We start from the raw sequence: 20,958 nt of genomic DNA on the forward strand, positions 1-20,958 counted from the left end.
GAGGCCTGGCAGCAGCTAAAGGCACCAAGTGTTCTGCCTCAACAGATGCACATTCTCCCACAAAGCAGAGCTTAACTTTTTTTTTTTAATCAAAACTCACTGGCTGAACCATTAACAAGCTATGAAGACCAGTGCTAATGCATTATACTCACTCAGAAGCAGAGCATGGCAACATCAGCTTAACCACACTGTAGATCTTTGTTTCCTGTCCAATTAATTGCTCAACAACATCCATTTTACCAAGATTCTTGCTTTTTTAAATACTATTTCACACATTTAAGATTTTAAAAGCATCTGTGAGAACACAGACAAATCAACAATCGCCTTATCTTTAAAAAGAATTAAGGTGTTCTGAACTGTTAGTTTTTTCTAGTCTAGAATTACATTTAACAAATCTACTGCTGCTTATCCTTAAATCTGCAGATACACAAGGAAAGAATCATAACTGGGTAAATTGTGAGATAGAAATTTATAACAATAAAAATAATAGCTATTTAAAAATAAAACAAGACTCGTTAACTTCTCTCACAATAAACAGTTCAAGTTTCAGAGATCCTTGTCAATCTCAGTTCTTACACCAAAAGTTTTGTTTTTTCAATGCTCTGCAGAGTGAATATACAAATCAATACAAGTCTATGGGCAACTACAGATTCTGATCTGCACAGTAAGTCTCCTTACAAGAATGTACTTTTTTCTTGGCACATTCCTAAAACCTCGATCCTAGAACATGCTGCTTACAGCCAAAATTGATTGCTATGTATTTTCTAAGCATTCTGAAAATAGCCAGAAAAAATACAAAGCAAAAAAATTCCTTTCAACAATTGTCTGCTATATTTTTGGGGGGTGTAAAAGCACAAGAGTTACATTAAGAGGTGCACTGTAAGAATGAAGTTTAAGAAGAAAAAATTCAAGACTCAATCTATAAAAGTGCATTACTTAAGTAACAATCTGCATTTAAAATTCAGAACAGCACCAGCTGTTCTTTACACTGGTTTTGTTTTATTGGTTGGTTGGGGGTTTTGGTGGTGGTTTTTGTTTTTGTTTGGGATTTTTTGTAGCCTATGTTATTAAATAAAATCAAGGATACAGGCATCCAAAATACAGACAGTGAAGAGAATCACTAAGGCTGAAGCCATCTGGGACCTTCTGACAGGCCCCTTTGAGTTGCATTCCTCCCCCCTCCAAAAGCACTCAGCTCCAGAACACAGGTCACACGGTACAGAATGTGCTTTTTCCCACTGGATCCCAGCTGCCTGAGGTATGAGAACACAGTAGGAGACAGCTCTAAGTTACATCTTTTCTAGATCACAGCAAGCTCAAAACATCATTGTTGCATTGTTGCACCAGCGCTGCAAATCACAGATCCTCCTGGCAAGCTGTTATAAAATATGCAAGGGTGAACAAGGTAGAAGTGTCTGCAATCTTAATTACCTTTTTCCACTGTTAAAATGTGAGCCAACCAGCACTTAATACTACATTAGTTCTCATCAAATTTAAAAAGAACAAATGCCCATTCTCAAGGTATCACAGATGTACTTTGTGCTTATTTCTAGCCACACCACACAGACAGGGGACAAGGCTCAGGCCCTCTTACATCTATATACCAACAAAAAAGACATCTTTCAAAAACCTCCTAAGTGAAACTCAAATAATAACAGCTCAAAAGGGGAAGAGGCAGACCATAAAGATTCCATGTGGCAGGAACCACAAACTTCACAAAGCACCTTCCTCCTTACAGAACATCTCCCTACAAAAATACAACTACGGAGACCCAACTCAAGTGTTTGATTCCACATTTTAAGCTTCTATTTTTAAAATAAAAGTGACCTTTGCACTGAGGATGAGTTAAGCCTCTTAATGCAAACATATCTACTTTTGTCTAGTTTATCCTGTAGTCTTAAGGGCTTACATCTTTGAATGTGTCCAAGCCCAAATAAAGAACCAAATAAAAAGATGAAAATATAAATTGCTATAGTGGCTATGAAGAACACACGATGGCTTCCATTCAAGGCCTCTGGCATCTAATCTATTGTACAGTACAAAGCAGAAACCCACCTCATGTGAAAAAACAAGCTTTTACTTTGCAGACGCCTGTAGGAGCAGAACCAGTTAACATATTTTCATGAAGAATTAACCTAGCGACACATACTCGCCCTTCTGTGAAGACAGGCAGCAGGTGAAAGCACAAGTTCAAGTACTTAACTACTTCAAAATTATAATAATAAAAAGGACAGGTAAGCAGAATCCAGTCCCTCATATCCATCAAGAAGTTAATTCCTGAACTGTCCTTCCATTTAAATCAATTCCTTTCAAAAATTTAACCACCACTTTTAAGTTCTTGCGTGAATTTGATTTTTTTACAAAATACCTCCATTTCAGAAGGCACAGAACTATTCCTTTTAGAAGAATGAATCACCTTGATTATTACTGCTTTGTTGTTTTTTTAAAGCAAAATGTACATTACTTTTCACAAAATTCCTCATTATAATGTTCTGTCCTGATCACACCAGTTCCTGGAAGAGGATGCTCACTACAACTCACAACCAGGACACAAAGAAGTAAGACAGCATGCTTATGCACGTTTAAAAGCATTTCAACATGTTTTACACTACCCTATATGACGTTTCTCAGGAATGGGAATGTGCTTTTTAAAGGACACTCTCTATAGGAATCAGTTTAGTACCTTTATAAGCTAAAAGCTTGCTTCCTGCAGGGATGCCAACTGATGATTCCTAAGATTTTCATAAAATAGATTTTTAGGTATTTTCAGATTTTGAGACATGCACTACAATATGTAAAATACAAACCTACCACTTGCACCAACAAGAACCTTCTGCCTGTGGCCTTACTTATCCAGCGTCAAAACAGAAGCCTAATTAAAATAAAGGAACTTTTTTGTGCACATACTTCAGTCAGATTTAAGTGATAAAGCAGTTAAATCAAAAAGAGCATACTGTTTGATGATTATTCCCAAACAGTATTAAGTTGATTTTGTTTTGCGTTCAAAAAAAAACTAGACAATCAGGATTTGCATGAGTGTTACTTAAACAACTGACTTCTGTTTCTCTTAAGTCATTGTGTTTAACAGAGGAAAAGTAATTGTTGGCTTAAACCTGCCAGTCATTTCTGCTCAAAGACAGCCTTCTGAAAACACACAAATTTCACAACAAAGCCTCAAACAAGCATCGTGGAAGACGTGGAAGAGAGGTATGTGTAGTACTTCCCAGGCAATAGAAGATGTTGGTGCTCAGAAATAAAAATACTGCTGTAACTGACCCAAAACGTGTACAGTGGTAGAATGGTAATGGTTATCTCTTCACTGAACAAGTACAGAATATAGTCTCTTGAATTAGTTATCAAGAACAGACACTGTGTGTACTGCTTACATTTCAGCCAGTCCCTCAGTACTACATTCAGCACCATTTTTCCCCTTTCCAACAACGGCTGGCTCACGGGTTCAGTAAGCGTGTACATCATTACAGCGTATCTGGAGAGAAAGATAGGCCTCTCCCACTGACCTCAGCTTTCTTCCCCTTTTGCTCCTCTTGGATAGCTGCTTCCCTCTTGCCCCTGCAGCTGCTATCTGCCCTGCACCAAAAATTCTGCCTGCACACCCCACTGCCAGCTTGCAAACCTCCAAATGTATTCCCAGCTGTCTAAACCACTCCTTCCACAGCACAGGCCAGATCACCAAGTTCTCATGCTTGCCAAAAGTTAGACCTTTTACATATAAAACCCGATGATTTTCAGTGTCTCAAGGTTCCTGTAAAAACTTAATCAACTTAGGCTTATTCTGTGGATCTCCAACAGTTAAGCTTATTAGGTATTCCTCTGGTTTTCTTCCTTCACAAAAGTGAAAAAAAACCACTAATGCACTTCCTACCACCTCAGGCAGCATTCCTGCAGATCTTTGCCTCAAACCCAACAGGTTTCACAGTTGGATTTCTCTTTCTCCCTGCAGCTCAGGGTCAGGAGCTCTGATCTAATTTCTTCCAGAAACAGACAAACAGATCTCACATCTCTCTTTCTGCAACACAGCTATTCATTTGCCTCTGCCCTGTGCACAGTGGTAATCAGTTCCATTCTGCAGCAGCACAGGTTCTCCACAAAAGCGAAATTTAAAAATGCTGGCAGAAGCTTCTGTGCCAGTGAAATAAAAGACAGCAAAGTTAGTCTCCTCAAGTGTGACATTATGAACTCCTAGTTTTGAAGCACTATTTCAATATCATAAATGAACAGGTTATTTACATAAAATAAGTACTCTTTGACAGATGTTTAAAAAGGCCTTCCACAAATTCCTGCTCCAGTGTCTAAGATATTCCAATCCAACTCCAGAATTTCAGGGGAAAAAAGAAGAGGTTGCTTTGAGTCCATCACAAAGAGCTGCTTCCACAAGGGAGCTCTTTAGCACTGAAACATATGTTCAGGCTAGCAGGGAACAGCAGCGGAACTGGAAGACATCCTATCCATCAGTCCCAGTTTGCACATCTCAAACAGTGCAGCATTTCACACACACTGTATAAAGTAATTTGAGCTACTTCTTAGACAGCTACGTACATATTTCTGCACTAAAATCCATGGAGCCTATTTCTGCAGTGCAGTCACAGCTGACTCTTGAATTCAGTATAACACAACAGAAGGAGGAAAATATGTATTTCAGAATATAACTTATGTTCTCTCAGTCCTCTAACTTGTGACCAGATCATTTATGAAGGTCAGACGACAGAGTCTCACAAGAACATAAAACGTAAGTCATATTTCTGTGACCAGATCATAAATAATATTCCTTGAGCCCTGAGGAAAGGCCGTATCACTGCCAGCAGCCAGATATCAGTCATAAGGGAACACGGCAGTCCAGTTAATCAGTAACTTCATATAAGGCCACCATTGTGTTTTTGGTCTGGGCCTGAACTCACCATTTGCAGCCCAAATCCACAAGCAAACCACAAACTGCAGGATATGAGGTTTCACAATCAAGAATGGAAAAAATAAATGAAGAGTTAAGCCTTGCTTTCCTTTTCAAAAACTCTTTACAGTAAGATACTGGCATGAGCTCCATTTTCAGACAAATCTAGATAGATTTTGCTGAAACATCATCACTGGAAAATAAGAAAAACTTGGGAGAAAAGGGCAGGTGAGAAGATTTTTCTCTTTTCCTCCTATTTTTACTCTAGCACAATTACTTCAAAAAAAAAATAAACAAAATGGCTTATGATTCTGCCCACTTATACACAGCATGTGCTTACGTACAGAGAACCATTTATAACTGACAGAGGATGCTGAAATTTATGTGACTTAAAAAATTTTAAAAAAAAATCAACTGGGTAAATACATGAAAAAAGCCCCAGAAGACCATGAGGGCCATACCAACAGCTCATCACAGGCCCCTGACACTGCGTGAGCTTGGCAAGTGCTGTGCAGAACCGTCAGTAACACCCCTGGCCTGTTCCCACCCTCCTGGCCAGGCATTCCGGATCAGCCACGTTGTGCAGGAAGGGATGAGAAGGGTGGGGCTGGCACACAAGGCTCGGAGGTGCTGCAGCACCAGGTCACAACATGGCTGAGATGGAGCAAGATCCGGGTTCTGGCAATCCATGGACATGAAGTCCTCAAAACAAGGACACATCAGGAACTGTATTCCCTGAATAGGACAATGCACTTCTCTTAGCCAGGAGGCCAGGAACGTCAAATACCCTGCCAGGCAGCAAGGCTGTTCTTGTTCATTTTTCTTGCCCAACTGGATATACACGTGAAATAAATTCCTTCCATACCTAAATTTAAGCACGAGTGTTTTAACAGTAATAGACACTTTTTACAAAGGTGCTCTACTGTACATATTATTACCTTCCCATGCATGCTAAATACCCAAAATCAGATACCCAAATACCAGAACAGACTGGCTCACTTCCCTGTTAACATGCCACTAACTAGTCTCTAAGAGAGACTCACTTGATAGCATCCTATCACAATTTTGATTGTAAAAAATACACTAGAAACATTAGGCTGAACATTCTTACTTCATGAAATAATATACTAATTTTCCCTCCTAGTTAATAAAATGGAAGATTGACCCAACACCCAATGTAACGTACAGGTATTTTTCCACTGACCTATACAGGATCACATCACTTGACAATTACAAGGTTAATATATTTCATAAAATGCTTTTAAAATATTAAATATTTGTCTCTTATTGTAAAGTATTTTGGAAACAAAGAGTTATAAATGGTTGCACCATAACTGCTGTCACGAATCATCACCTATACATTATATAACAAATAGGAGCTGAACAGCTGATGAGGTTCCAGAGGAATCTGCTGCCAGAGTGGGGCTGAGATTCATTCCTGCCATCCCCATCTTCCCATCCCCACCTTCCCATGACAGCACCTTAACTCCTCTTTAGTCACTTGTCATCACAGCTCCCGGCAGAGCCCCACTGCAAACTTAGAGACTAAATAATTCCATTTTTTAAAAATGGCACAGAGCTATAAGCAGTCAAACAGAAGCAACAGGTCCTGTAAATAATTTCAAACCATCTATACTAAAGACTGATGTTTTAACAACATTACCTTACTTTCACAGATTCTGGAAAATCCTTTGTGCAATAGCATGATCCACTTCGCACAATACAATACAAATGCATAACACTTTCTTGATATATTCTTGTCCATCAAAAGTGAACCAGTACTGTTGGTTTGAAATACTTTCATTTCAGTCTCATTTATTTCAATTACTATTTACTGAAAGTGTGAACAGTCAGATGCTACAGGCAAACAAATTCTGAAAGAAACCAACCCAAAGCACAGATCTCAGCTACCCCTGCTCAACAGCTCAAGTTCCTGTAATTCCTCTGCCTCCTAGGTGGTCTTAACTCCACCACCACATTATTTTCCTCAAGTGCTTCACTGGTAAACTATCTGAGAGACTATGAAATTTAATTAGTATAAATCATAAAGAAAACAAGAGGATGAAGCAGCCACTGCTGCACATACTTTTTAAAGCAAGCCTGCAAAATACATTCACTTGCCAAGTTTGTTTTCATCTTCTCTAAATCAAGAGAAATAAAGCATTTAACTGCAGCAGCATTAGCAAAGAAACTAGATTTTATGTATTTTACAAGCATGTTCTGTAAGACAGAAAACCTGGCCTAGACCAGGAAGTTTTCCTGGCACAACTGTGGCTGCTAAGAAAACACAATGGAGGGAACATCATAAATACCAGTACAGGTCTTGAGAACAAATTTTCAAACAGGGAAGTCATCACTGCTGTGAGGCCTTCTCTGCTCAAGGAACAGACATAACAGCCCAATAACACTCATTTATGCCATGAAGTCTTTATGCAATAGTTGAGCTGCACTTGTGATCATAATTACTGTAATCAGATATTTATTGAATCTGCAGCCTGTTCCTAGAAAAGTCACTAATTTTTGAAAAAATATTTTAATATTGTTTAAGGCCAAATTTAAAAACCAGCATGCTAAAGACAGAAATATAAATTTCTAAGATGATACATTAGCAAGTTACAAGAACCACAATACTTTTCCTTGACTATTTAATGCATATTAAATATGACTGAATGCTATGATGGGCATCACAGTCCCATTTATTTCAATTACTATTTACTAAAGGTGTGAACAGTCAGATGCTCATTAGCACATCCAAATGTACACAGATGCTCATTAAACACAAGGATCTTCCACAGTAAATTCGAGTATAGATGTGGTAATAACCTGTAGCATTACCACACAGATCTCCAGCAGCAAAGTAATTTTTTTATTAAATCACCAGTTTGCTTGCTGCCACTGCAGGGAGCAAGTTCATTTCTCAAACATAAGATACACTTGTAAAATATTTGACAAAAAACTAGGATAAAAGAAATCTAGGACACAAGAAATCCAGTTAACACTGGCATAACAAAGATTTGGGGTTTGCATCCAGCCAGAGATGGGGCAAATGGTGCATGCATCTTGTCTAAAAAACTCCTCTCCTAGGCAATGTGGGTTTTTTGACAGTAAGCTTCTTTAAGTCAAGGATGGTTTCAATTCACAGAAATGACCTCCACACCTCCTTCTGAGGAAATGAAAGGCATAATACCAAATAATAAATAGTTACTCTATGACTTGTCACTTCAGAAAGCTGTGTAAATTTATTACTGATGAAAGGAGCCAAGATTCATAGCTCATGATAATTACATTGCCTCATTATCAAAGATATGAGTAAGTGAATAAGCTCACAGCACCAGTGAGCCTACTTACTTTTAAAACTTCTCAAGAAGTTCTAGCAGGGAGATCTAGAGAGTATTTTCCTTTTTTCTTTAGGATGACCAAAAATGTATCAGTATATGAACTTCTTTGGCCTTCATAGCATGGGTCTACAGCCCAACAGTTATGATAAATGGTGTATTACTCTGAGAAAATATAGTGCTAATCCAGGACTATAAAGGAGGATCCTAAAACTCCCGTAGCAATGCTTTCTGTGACACACTTTACGTAAGTATTTTAAGTTAGGACGTTTCTATCACCAAACTGCAGCCTACAGCATAAGAGATGCAGCACCATGGTGTTTTTCGTTTTGGTTTGGTTTGTTTTTTTTGCCTAAACCTCTTGGTGTAGCTTATGTGATGAGAACGGCATGGCCATACTTGCCTCAAACTCAAGGAATGAGAAAACAGGGACAAGAAGAGCTAGCCAAACAGACTTGTTACTCTCAAGGAGGCTCAAGGAGGGCAAACCTCTTCATTCTCTACAATTCCTTTACAGGAGGCTGTAGTGAGATAGGGGCCAGTCTCTTCTGCTGTGCCTGCAGTGAGGACCAGAGATAAAGGCCTTTAAACTGGGACAGAGGAAATTCAGATTAGATATTAAAAAGAAAATTTCCATGACTCAGGAGTCAGGCTGTTTAGGGAGGTGGCAGAGTCACTGTCCCTGGAGGTGTTTAAGAGGCTGGCACTGGATGATGTGGTTTAGTGGTTTAGGAATTACAGTAGCAGTACTGGGTTGATGGCTGGACTTGGTGATCTTAAAGTTGTCTTCCAACCTTGATGATTCGATGGCTCCACATGCAGCTCACCACGACCCTGCACGGAGCGACGGCTGCGCGCACCTTCCACAGAACTGGTGCAGGCTACCGTGCTCAGCAGGATGAACGGGGCTGGGGGAGGGGGGCACACAACCCCAACAACTGTGGCTTCGTGAATCGCAGAGGCGGAAACAGCCGCGGGCGCTGTCCCACACCCACAGCCGAGCCAGGGCTCCGCGCTGCCCCGTGGCCATGAAGGGTAACTCGCTCTGCCCTGCCCTGCCCGCCGGGGTCCTGCCCCACCCTGCCCGCGTGTCCCGGGGGTCTCAGGGCTGTGCGGGGCCCGAGCGCGGTGATGGCCCCGCCGGAGCCACCGCCCCGTGGGGGGCGGAGCGCGGCCGCCCCTCGTTGCGCCGGGGCGGTGAATCACGGCCCGCCCGTCTCCTCCCCCCCCCTCCTCCATCTCAGCAGCGCCCTCAGCCTCTCTCCTCCATACAAAAGCAAAATGTCCGCCATCTTCACAGGCTGCTGCTGCCGCCGCCGGGCCGGACGGGGCCGCGCCGCGCCAAGGGCGGCCCCGCCGCGGAGCCGAGGCTGCCGGGGGGGGTCATTACCTTAATGCAGTAGGGCGGCTCGTCGAACGTAACCAGCATGTACCTGTCGCCGCGGCTGGCCGGGTCCCGGGCCCGCAGCTGCAGAGAGAGCGGAGAGAAGCGGCGTGAGCGGGGCGAATGGGGCGAGGGGGGCGGCGGCTCCCCCCGGCGCCGCGCACTCACCTTCATGAAGATCTCCACGGCGCCCTTGGCGATGTCCAGGTAGCTGGTGCCCAGGTACGCCCGCTGGTTCATGGAGGCGGACGTGTCTATGAGGAAGAGGAGGATCGGCATGGTCCAGGCAGAGCCCCGGCCGGCGGGCTCCCTGCGGAGGAGGCGCGGCGCTCGCCCGCGGCTCGCTCGGCTCTGGCGGCGCTGCCCGAGCTCGCCCGGACTCAACTTCTCTTCCCTGAGCCTCCACCAGCACCATGTGACCAGCGCGCACGCCATTGGCTGGCAATTATACCGGCATTTGCATATTCATGGCGGCGCGCGCGGGGCGGGGGGGAGGGAAGGGGGGGAGCGGGGTGATGGCGGGCGCGCGCGCGCCGCACCTGTCACACGCACAGAGCGCCCGCCCCGCCCCTCTGCGGGGTCCCCCGCCCCGCGCTCCAGGGGCTGCCCCGCCCGGCCCCTCGCGGTCCGGCCCCTCGCGGTCCGGCCCCTCGCGGTCCGGCCCCTCGCGGTCCGGCCCCTCGCGGTCCGGCCCCTCGCGGTCCGGCCCCTCGCGGTCCGGCCCCTCGCGGTCCGGCCCCTCGCGGTCCGGCCCCTCGCGGTCCGGCCCCTCGCGGTCCGGCCCCTCACGGTGGCTCTCGGTCCCAATGCCGCCGTGTGCCCCCAGCACCTCCCGGTACCCGCGGCTGAGTCATCGCTCCGCCGCTTCACCTCGGCCGCGCAGCCCTCGATGGCTGGGGAGCCCCGTGGGGCTGAGGGAGCGGGAACTGTGTGCTGTTCCCGGGGAGCCGAGCGAAGCCTCTCAGCTGCTCGGTGACATAACCGCCCCCGTTCCTGGTCTCTAGAGGTTTCACTTAAGCACTAAATCCCCAGCCCCCCGCGTGCCAGCCTTTCCCAGGTCAGGTAACAGCCATCTCCCAGAGGCAGTGCCTGGATCTGGGCACCACACACTGACAGGGAACTCAGTGTACTTGGATCAAGGCAGGATGGCAGCAACTTAATTGTGGCAAAACTGAAAATACATAAACCCTGCAATATTTCCTACCACTCATAAAAAAAAATAATAAATAAAAAGGTATTATCTGAAGGGAGGGATCACAGAATCAATAAGCCTGGAAAGTCTCTCTCAAAACATCGAGTCCAACCTATGGCCCAACACCACCTTGTCAACCAGACCATGGCACAAAGTGTCACATTCAGTCTTCCCTTAAACACCTCCAGGGACGGTGACTCCAGCACCTCGCTGGGGCAGCCTGTTCCAATGTGTAATCACCCCTTCTGTGAAGAAATTCCTCCTAATGTCCAACCTAAACCTCCCCAGATGGCTCAATGCCATGTCCCCTTGTCCTGGTTGCCTGGGAGAAGAGCCCAACTTGCACCTGGCTACAACCTCCTTTCAGGTAATTTTGGAGAGAAATAAGGTCCTGCCTGAGCCTCCTCTTCAAGGTGTCCTGCTCCAATGGGCCTGGCAGCCAGCACCGACAGCAACCAGATAAGGGGAAGGAGACTGAGGAAGTATTTAGCACTATGTCCACTCACGAATGCTTGTTTGTTTCCAGGAGTAAATCCAAAACACACAAAAGCAGCACTGCCAATATGAATCTTACTTTAAAATAATAAAGAAACTGATAATATTTTCCAGTGCTTTAAAATTCAAAGGCTTTTTCCACGTATTTTTTTCCCATTCATTTCAACAGCAGGCAGAATCAGTTTCAGTTCTCACTCCATTTTTGTGAAGCACTTGGACAATACTGTTGTTGCACAACATCATAGGTGAATTCTAATGCCCCATTACAGAACATGATGAAATAGAGATGTTGATAAAGATACCACTGCCCATTTTTATCAGAATAATTAGACATGTAAACTCATTTAAATCAGGCGTGTACTCATCCCTTTTGTCACTAGAAAAAGCCCCACACCTGCACACAGGATCTGCAGTCTCTATATTGGCTTTAGAAAGAAGTTTGTCTTTTAAAAAAACTACTGCAGATATTTTTCAAATAACATTCATTAATTATATTGAACCAAAAGTAGGTAAGTTAATAGTTGAAAAGCAGCTAATTTTGAAAAAGAATCCTGTCAAACTTGGAGACTCCATTCCATTATGCAGGCCCTCCATAAGTTGTGCATGTGTATCTGCAGTTAAGGTTTATGAATTTTAACAATCATAGCAGAAATGCCAGAAGGCGTAAACAGATAAATATTTTTACACAAGTGATTAGTGCACATGAATGGAGCCAGACTGAAACAAATGGGATTTGAATCTCTATAGATGAGATAAAAATACAGATACTTCATTTTTGTACCACTGCATGTTAGTCTTAAAAGATAACTCCTGAACAGGAATGGATTTGCAAAGGCCTGAATGGAAACTGAACTATTGGTAGAAGATGCCACCTAACACAGCCAGGTCCTGGCACAGGAACTCGTTGAGGCCACCTATGCATTGCTCTCATGTCAACCAGATGAGGTCAGAGACTCCCTTCTGCCTCCAGCTGACCTCAGCCAATTCCAGCTGGCAACCCAATAGCCCTGTGTCCTGCAGCCTCCTTGACTGCCTTTATGAAATGCTAAACAATTACAAGGGGGTTTTTTGGGTTGTTTTTTTTTTAATTCCAGACCACCAGATACTTAAAAGACATTTTTTCCCCATCCAAACATAGTATTTAAAGGTCAAGATTAAACTCTTCCTCACAGGTTGACCTTTCCAAGGGCAGCAACAGGCAAGGTTCACGTACTCTCCCTCTTTCTCTCTTGAGGATCTTGTTTTTTGGATCCTGCTCCAGCTAGACACTCCAAGAACTAAAGCCTAGCAATCTTCTAGGTACAATCCAAGTCATTTTAGTTTAATGAGATAATTTTTATTCCTGAAATTACAGACACCATGGTTGCTAACATGCATGAATGCAGCTAGAGTAGCTTTTACTCCTCTGTACAGTTTATGTTTGCAGTGCTGACTACCTGGCAGCTATGGCAGCGGACGTTCATCATCTTTATAAAGTTTAAAATTTTCTTGCTTTTGAATTGAAAATACACTCATCTACATTTCTTCAAATGCAATAGTTAAAGAAATTGTCTTTATGGGGAAATTAATCACAACAGCTACAGCAGTTTAAGCTCTCCTATAATTAAATATTTTTAAATAATTTCTGTGTAGATATTCTATCCCAAAATAAAAAGGAATAGAATTCTGGATTAATAATTCCAGTCAATTTTTGAACAAAATGGATCAGTGGTATTTTTCCCTTTTGTGCTGATAAAGTATTATTTTTCTGTTTCTTGTCCTAACACAGCTTAACATCTAAGCTGTTGTCTCTAACAGGATTTTAGCACTAACAGTTCATTTCTTAACACTTTTATATTGCTTCATCTTACTTTTTTCTCACCTAGCAGCTTTCTGCCCTGAACAAGTAATACATCTGTGAGAGAGGAGCCATGCTGCTTTAAGCACCAAAGGTGCTCAGCTTTGGCACCGATTAGCACCTGAATTTGGGGCACACTGGATACATTAGTCAGAAATTATCTACTTAAAATCTGGATCAACAGCTAAACCCTTCAAACCTCCCTCTGTGGCTCTCTATCTTGGTCATGTAATACAGCCGCCCTGATGACTTTCCTGCTTAGTTTAAAACGCTTCCAGCTAGAGCAGAAATGGCCACTGCTAAATCACTACAAAAATATGGATTAATCCATGCTATGAGTGGGAGGTATGATCCCTATCACACAAAAAAAGGGGCTGCCACCAGAGCTAAGGGACTTGCTTGGCACCACACAAGGTGCATTTTTCAGTACCACAGTGAGAATTCAGAAGGGTTTAGCTCTTAGGCAACCATAGATCTCTGCTGTCCCTTTCAAAAAGGTGAAATCCCCTGTTAAACAATTTGTGTGCAGCTGGACCCAGGTGTGGAAGGTAAGAAACTGTTCTAAATAACAGCTCCTTCACAGTTATATTCAAGATGGCAGAAACTGAGCAAATTCAAGTCCTGTGATATTGTGTGCTGTATCAGGGCAAAATATTCTCCCCTGTCAGCAGTTAGCTGCTCTTAAGCCAGACACTAGAAAAGGCCAGGCTGCTTCTGCCAGTGTGTCACACAGCCACTTCTGGAAAAACAAAACAGAAAAAAAAACCCAAACCGACAAACACAAACAAAACCCCCAAACCAGTATTTTCCAGGATATTGCTCAGCAGGACCTTTTTGCTTTTTCCTATTTTGTAACTACACTACAAACTTCCACAAAATTGTAACTTACCCTTAAAGATTTCTGCCCCTTTCACTTGCTACATCTCCTTTCTGCAATGATTCCACTCAAGCGCTTGGGAGCCTAATCCAAAATTTGCCTTTTTGCTGCTTTTCAGGAATCTGGGTTTCCAGATGGGAAGACAATAATGGAAGCTGAGGAGCAAACCCTGGTTTACTGTGAGCCATCAGACTTTGTGTAAGTCTCCGGTGGAGATGTGCACCTGAATTTCTTTTCACAGGCTTCAACAAATTCAGGAATTCCATTTTCAGCTAAATATAAAGAACAGAGTATGGATACATGCCCTGACTGCAGCACGTTTTCTGCTGATTTATTGACTGTGCATAAATACTGCACTATAACTGTCATATTTAACTACAAAGAGAGAGAGCTGTATGCTCAGGAAGATAATTCAGGGCAACTCTGAGGTTTTTCATCTGTCTTCCATGTACTTCAGAAAAAACAGCCACTTAGGAAAAGGGCAGATTCCAGCCATCCTGATTTTGTCCCCTTCTCCCTCAGACATATGTTAACCCTTTGTTGTGCACAGTTAAGCAAGGTTTCCTCTTCCCACAGTTTTTATGCAAGCACAGGTAATACTGCTCACAGTCCAAAGGTGAAAACGAGATCCATAGCCTGCATAACAGCAGACAAAATTTAATTTTGATTTTGCTTTAAAGACCAATGAGAAGGGGATGAGGAAGTGATTGGTTGCCTAAGATGGGAGATCATTTTGCAATACTGGTAGATAAGCAAAATTCTGACAAAATGTCTCCGAGGAGACATGAAATGAACCCACGAAGCAGCACTTTGAACAGCAAAGCAAGCCAGAACAGATTTCCAGACAGGCAAATCTTTCCATACAAGAACAGGTTTCAAAGTCCAAGAGTGTCTCTAAAGAGGAAACAACATTCAGAATTAAAGTTTGAAAAATATTCTGGCTGCTGAAAAAGAAACTGAAACCTTCTCCTGTTTAGCAAACTGGAGAATTGAGTTACTCTACACCTTAGAAGATAAGAAAAAGAAATTAAAATTGTGCACATACCTATGCAGGGAGATACAAAATTGCAAGTGTGTGCTTCAGCTTAGTGCATGTTTGTCATCCAACAGCAAATATCATCAGTTTAATGGCCTCAGCCCCAAGCCCCCGTATATCCTGCCAAGTTCTCCCCAAGGAAAGATTTATCATTTTTCACTGGTAAACACAGGGAGAAAACAGAGCTTGTTCAGGGGGTAAGAGAAAGGAAAGATTTGTGGCTGAGGCAGGAGCCTTGCATCAGGCAGTCACAGCCATGGGAAGCAGGGGCTCACAGGCCAGGGATGCTCCAAGTGTAGGTGCATTTGAATTGACAGCCAGCCAAGAACTGTATTGAAATTCCCCGTTACTTCCTTTTACTGGTCTTATGCTAAGTGTTGCTTAGCTGTACCTGGGAATCAGGCCAAATCAGCTTGGGATTGTTGGATGAAAAGCATTAAAAAAAAAATAAAAATCCAGAGTATTACCAGTGTGGAAAGCAACAATATGAATTAAATGAATGAATGTGCAAGTGGCAGGATTTGGATTTTATTACATTCTACAATGTAAAATATAAAGGCAGACTACAAAATTGCCACTTCTGAGGAAAACTACATCCTTCTGCCTGGGATCTTCCTGTGAGGAAGAGTCATAAAAGCAGCATATCATTACCAGAACTGAAACCTGAAAATACATATGTTTAAATAGACTGGAGCCAAGAGGGACTGGTTAGGAGAGTCGTTTTCCCAGGCTATGCTACACAGATTTGTGCCACCAAGTGAGAAGTTCACACATTTTCATCTATTACCTATCAGCATTTATTTTATGGCAGAGAGTACTCATGGGCTGGGGACCTGCTCTGAACTGACAGGATTTATCATAAAGCAAAAGCCACACTTGGCTGTTTCATTTCTGGACACAGTTATGATTTTTTTACTATATACATGACTTGCCTGCAACAGAAATTCTCCCTTGCAGAGTTCAAAGTATCTCCCACAGAGGAAGTTTAGCTAACCTGACTGCACTCCACATGCTACTTGTGCCTGATCCAAAGCACACCAGACCCTGCTGGAAGCCTCAGGGAGCCTCAGCCCTCTGATTTCAGCTCAGCAAGTCACCTTTCACCCCTCACCATCATTTCACTGCACTGGAAACACCCACTGTCCCTCACTGGCATGGCACCTTGTGTCTTAAAAAAAAAAAAGTTAGGGACAGTCTCCAAAATATTGGTGGGACACAACTCTATGGGATGTTAACTCTGTGCTGAGGGCACCTAAAGTAACTTACTGGTCCCAAATAGGAAATGTTATTATCTTTTAGGGATGAATATTAACATTTCCAACATATCCTTAACAGATCATCATAATCTTACTGAAGATCATGTCACGGAAGATGGAGTATGATGACATGAGTCATGACATAGAGTATGTTTATCATTATTTGGTTCCTCCAAAACAAGCAAAAATTATACAGAAAACACTGTGTCATAAAATCATTGCATTTTACTGTAAGGAATTTTCACAAAATATTTTTCCCCCAAAGGAATCCCCTATTTAATCCTAAAGACTATTTGTCATTAAAGACAGTTACAAAAGCAGGCAGAATTATCTACTTGGAACACAAGGCTTTGGTGCCATGTGAGCTCTCACTGGTTCTGTTAGAGACCTTCACCAGCACTTTCCATGGGTACCTGGCCTTCCTACCTTGATTTCCCCAGTTGCAGAAGTGCTTATTTTGTTGTTTTCTTTTTTTTTTTTTAACAATTTAAAACCGTATCAAGTCCTCGGCTATGGAAGCAAGAGGAATCAACCCTGCCCTGTAGCTCTCACCAGCTAATTTCAGCCATGATCTAATGAGTGGGTGGTAACAAGACAGAGGCGGGACAGGAGGGAAAGGCCCAAGCAGCACTAGGAGCTTAGCAGGAAATTCAGCAAAAAGCAAGTGCATAGGAAAATAAAACAACGATCTTTTCATTCTTCAATTTTTTATTTTTTTCAAGATGGATAATGAAGAAGAGGAAGTGAAAGCTCATCCCCTGAAGTATCTTCTAGGAGTTTGGAAGAAACAAGTTTCCAGGAAGACCTTAGGCAGGGACACAACTTCATCTTGTGAGAGCAGCTCTCTGTGGAGGGGCATGGAAAGAGAAGGCAGGAGGAGACAGTGCAGGGCAGCAGCACTGCCAGCAGAGCACAGCAGATGGGAAATCCAAAGAACTGAGACACAGCAGGAAGCAAGAAGTAGGTGTACAGAGTCTTGAAGAGTCAGCTCGAATGCGACAAGGTAGGAAAAAAGGGCACAAGGGTGGAAGAGCTTTGTGACTTTGCCAGACTGAAAGGACAGCAAGGCGCTCCCTGCAGATGGTTGTGCTCAGATCTGGAGACATTTGCATTTGCCTTTCTCAGATGGAGTATTTGAGCCAGATAGGAAGACAGAAACTTAAAATAAAAATGTGCTCTCTTTTACACCTCTGTCCCTTCAGATTTAGGCATAATAGAAGAAACTGTGCTTATTCTGGACTAAGTGGAATCAAACAGCCCCACTCTCTCTGGAACTGCTGTGTCCTGTTAGTGCTGCCAACCTTGCTCAGTACAGACTGAATTATTGAACTTCCTGGATTCCCAGTTTTGTCACTTCCTTGCACTCACTCAATTTTTGTGTATTAAGTTGGAAGATTTGTTCACGACAAAGAAGAACTTCAAACCCAGACACTTCCGTTTATTTGCTGCATTCTCTTACCTAGGTTTGGATATGAACAAAATCTCAAACTATAGGGAGTTACAAGAACAACATTTTCTCTTCCTTTCGGAAGCTTTTGGTAATTTCCAAGAGCCAAAAGCTAATTATTTTGGCACAAAGAGGCACAAAAGAAACTTTTCACCATGGCATTGCTGTATAGCCACTTGACACTTTTGTCTGAGAGGAGAAAGAAAGAGAGACATAATAAAAAGCCCATGTTTGTCTTTTTTGAGATACAGAACAGTTTCACTGCAAGAAGAAATTAAATAGACAAAGGCTCTTCAGGTTGGAAAAAAAAGATGACTGCAGAGGGAAATTATGGCAGTCTGTAAAACGCAGAATGGAGAAGGTAAATGCAGAGTAATTGTTCACTTTCTCTTGCAGCACAAAAGCTGAGTGGGCATCCAAGAAAGGCATTTAGCAGCAGGTTTAAAACAAACACACCCAAAAGGAAATACTCTTTCCTACCATCCATAATTGCCTTGTGGCAGTCAGTGTGCCTCAGGAGGTTGTGAAGACTGAAAATGGATTTTAAAAGGCATTAAACAAATTCATGTGGGACAGTGTAATCTAACAGCAAATAAACACTGTAGCTTTGGTGAAACTTTTGTGTTTTCAAAGCCTTACCCAGAGCTGGGAGGAGGCACCAAGTGGAGATGATTCGGTATGTGGCCTTTTCCTCCCTCCCTGTGCTGTTCCTGGAAGCAGCGTGGCAGTTCCTGTTCCCTGCTGAGCTCGGATGTTTCGCATCACTGAGGAGCCGCAAACGTTCTCTGCATTCTCCTGCCCGACTCTACCTTCCAGCAGACTCCCTCGGAGGGCAGGAGATGCTTCTGACAGGGCTTTGCAATCCAACCCTCCCCCCATTTTCCCTAGAGCAACCACACTTATAATTGTGCAGAGAGAGAATATTGCGTTAGTTCAGGTTAAACCAAGGAAAATTTCGATCCTATGTTTTGGCATTTAATTACAGCATTTATCTCATATTAAATGGGTAGAAAATGTAGCTGCCCCCATTACTGGTCAAAATGCTTGTTAGTTCTCAGTAATAATTCAGTACTTTCTACAAAACAAAAACAAACAAACAAACAAAAAAAAGACAAAGCAACCAAGTAACTGGTCTCCATAGCCAAGTGAAACTAACGATTTACCTCAGAGAGCAAGGAAAACCAAACAAAAAGAAAAACCAGAAAATCCACCCTGAAGTCACTCCATTTCATTTTCAAAAAATTGTGTCTACAATAAAAGATTTTATATTCCACATTCATATAAAAGACAATTTCCAGTTATGATTATGCTCACCCTTTTATTAAAAAAATGCTGTAATAATAACAATTCTCATCCAAACATTTTCAAATTTCAATTATTCCCTATTCAGCTAAACCCATTGTGTTTTCAAGGAAAATCTAACTGAACTGTGAGTTTGTGCCAGCCCTTTCCCATGTCACAACAAGCTCATTTGTCACCCCAACACTTCTGCAGCCGTGCACAACACACACTCTGCATCACCACCAAGCCAGGGACAGGCAGCTTGTCCCTTATCCCCGGCAGCCCCACCCTCCTACCACCCCCGTACATGCTCCCCTTTCCTCCCAGCACACACATCCTGCTCCCTCATTTTACCGTCCAGCAGAAAAGCAGGAGAGAAGAAAGCAGCAGACAAGGGGGAAGGGAAAAGGACACAGTGGGTAATCAATGCTGGGTACAAGCCTTATATATGTATTTACAGGAAATGAAATTAAAAATGCAAGGGGGAAGACCACAAAAGCCTAGTGACAGTGGCACAGTGGAAATCTGTGATGAGCTACTGGTGAATTAAGGTTTCCATAGCACTTGTATTCTCAGCTTAGGAGTAGGTTAAAATGAAAAATAAAGGCAAATGGTTACACGCGCGCTAAGGCAGGGGGATCTTGAGTTGTTCAGCACCCCTGGTGGTGTGGGTCTTCTGGGAAGGGAGTTGCTGAGACTGGACTGTGCCCCTCAGGGGGTTGTATCTCAGCACAATGCTTTGGGGTTTCCAGCTAAGTGCTCACAAAGCTTTTTCCCTTCTCTACTTGCTCAGGTCTTTCCAGTGCTCACACATTATGGAACACAGATGACAGAGCAAATAAAATGCAGGAAAATGGATGGATAGAGGAAAAAAAAAAAGAAATAAACATTTGAAAAGTAGATATGAAAAAACAAGTATAGATCAGGAGGAAAATAAGCAAAGAGAGAAGCACAGTTCTACAAGGTTCCTGCTGTTCTTGAGAAAGAGCCACCACGATGCAAAATACATAACTAAGCACATTGAAATAATAAACTACCCTTTGATACACATAAAAGGAGCTTACCTGAATCATGTCTCAGGAAAACAATCACCTGATGAAGCTAAAACCACCATAAAAATATAAGTTAATTTTTTAATTCAGAAGTAGGAACTAAAGAGAGTATTTAGCCATCAGACTGCTTAAAAAACCAGAACAGTATATTACATCTTAGTGTATGAAGGCAGAACACTTCAGAATGGTGGCAACAAAAGAAAAATTTGCCTTAGCTTTCCAAAAAGACTTTCAGTGAAACACAGACGTTTCAGTTAATGGGCTTTGACTGTGGGTATTTTAGCTCTAGGCAGTCTTGCCTGGTGCACTTTGAGCTTAATTCTCTGAGGTATCAATCACTTGAAACTCCAGATGAACTCAGGAAGATCAGCAGCTGATTCTAGTCAGAGTCAAGCCCAGCTGTCCCAAAATGGTTAATCAAAGAGGCATTAAAAAATGTGAATCCAGCAAGGATATGGTAACCAGGGGTTCATGCATTAAGAAAGCAGCAGGACCCTAAATCTGATGATACTGCCTGTCATCATGGCAGAGCAAAAAACGGAAAATGTCCTGACAGTGATATCCAAATGTATTCTTTTCCAAATGCAGCACAAGCTGCAACATGCAGCACTCGTGCCTGAGGAAGAGCAGTCCCTGGGCCTGAGGAGCAAGCAGGACAGCACCTGTAGCCATGTGGGTTGTGGCTCCTGCAGGGAATGCAGTTAGGGCCGGTGCATTCCTTGCTAATTAAATGCAGTCCTAGGCTACTAGCCAATTACCCCTGCAACCTTCCCAGGGCCACGTTTGCAAATCTCTGGTCAAATATGGGATATGTGGAACACTTGAAAGGTAAGTAAACCCAAATTTAAAGCCTTACTGCA

At 42.8% G+C, this 20,958-nt stretch overlaps 1 protein-coding gene across 5 annotated transcripts in view; it reads right to left on the reverse strand.

Annotated features, from left to right (window-relative positions):
• LOC102104587 (integrator complex subunit 6-like) overlaps window positions 1–20,370 on the reverse strand; it is a 50,126-nt gene extending 29,756 nt beyond the window's left edge. For 4 of the 5 annotated variants that reach the window (XR_015773847.1, XR_015773846.1, XM_005526166.2 and 1 more), the window contains exons 1-2: window positions 9,794–10,070; window positions 9,632–9,709 (exon numbers count right to left, since the gene is read on the reverse strand). Coding sequence is in view for 3 of the 5 variants with exons in the window: in XM_005526166.2 (XP_005526223.2) it covers window positions 9,632–9,709; window positions 9,794–10,060 (345 nt within the window). In the remaining 2 variants the exon portion in view is untranslated. Of the gene's footprint in view, window positions 1–9,631; window positions 9,710–9,793; window positions 10,071–20,110; window positions 20,148–20,251 lie in introns of those variants that run through there. The other variant, XM_088062568.1, reaches the window with a different exon arrangement.
• Between the last annotated feature and the right edge of the window lie 588 nt (window positions 20,371–20,958).

This window comes from Pseudopodoces humilis, chromosome 15 (genome assembly GCF_049639895.1).
Source record: "Pseudopodoces humilis isolate 2021_Gansu_Grassland_sample_001 chromosome 15, ASM4963989v1, whole genome shotgun sequence".
Classification (NCBI taxonomy): domain Eukaryota; kingdom Metazoa; phylum Chordata; class Aves; order Passeriformes; family Paridae; genus Pseudopodoces; species Pseudopodoces humilis.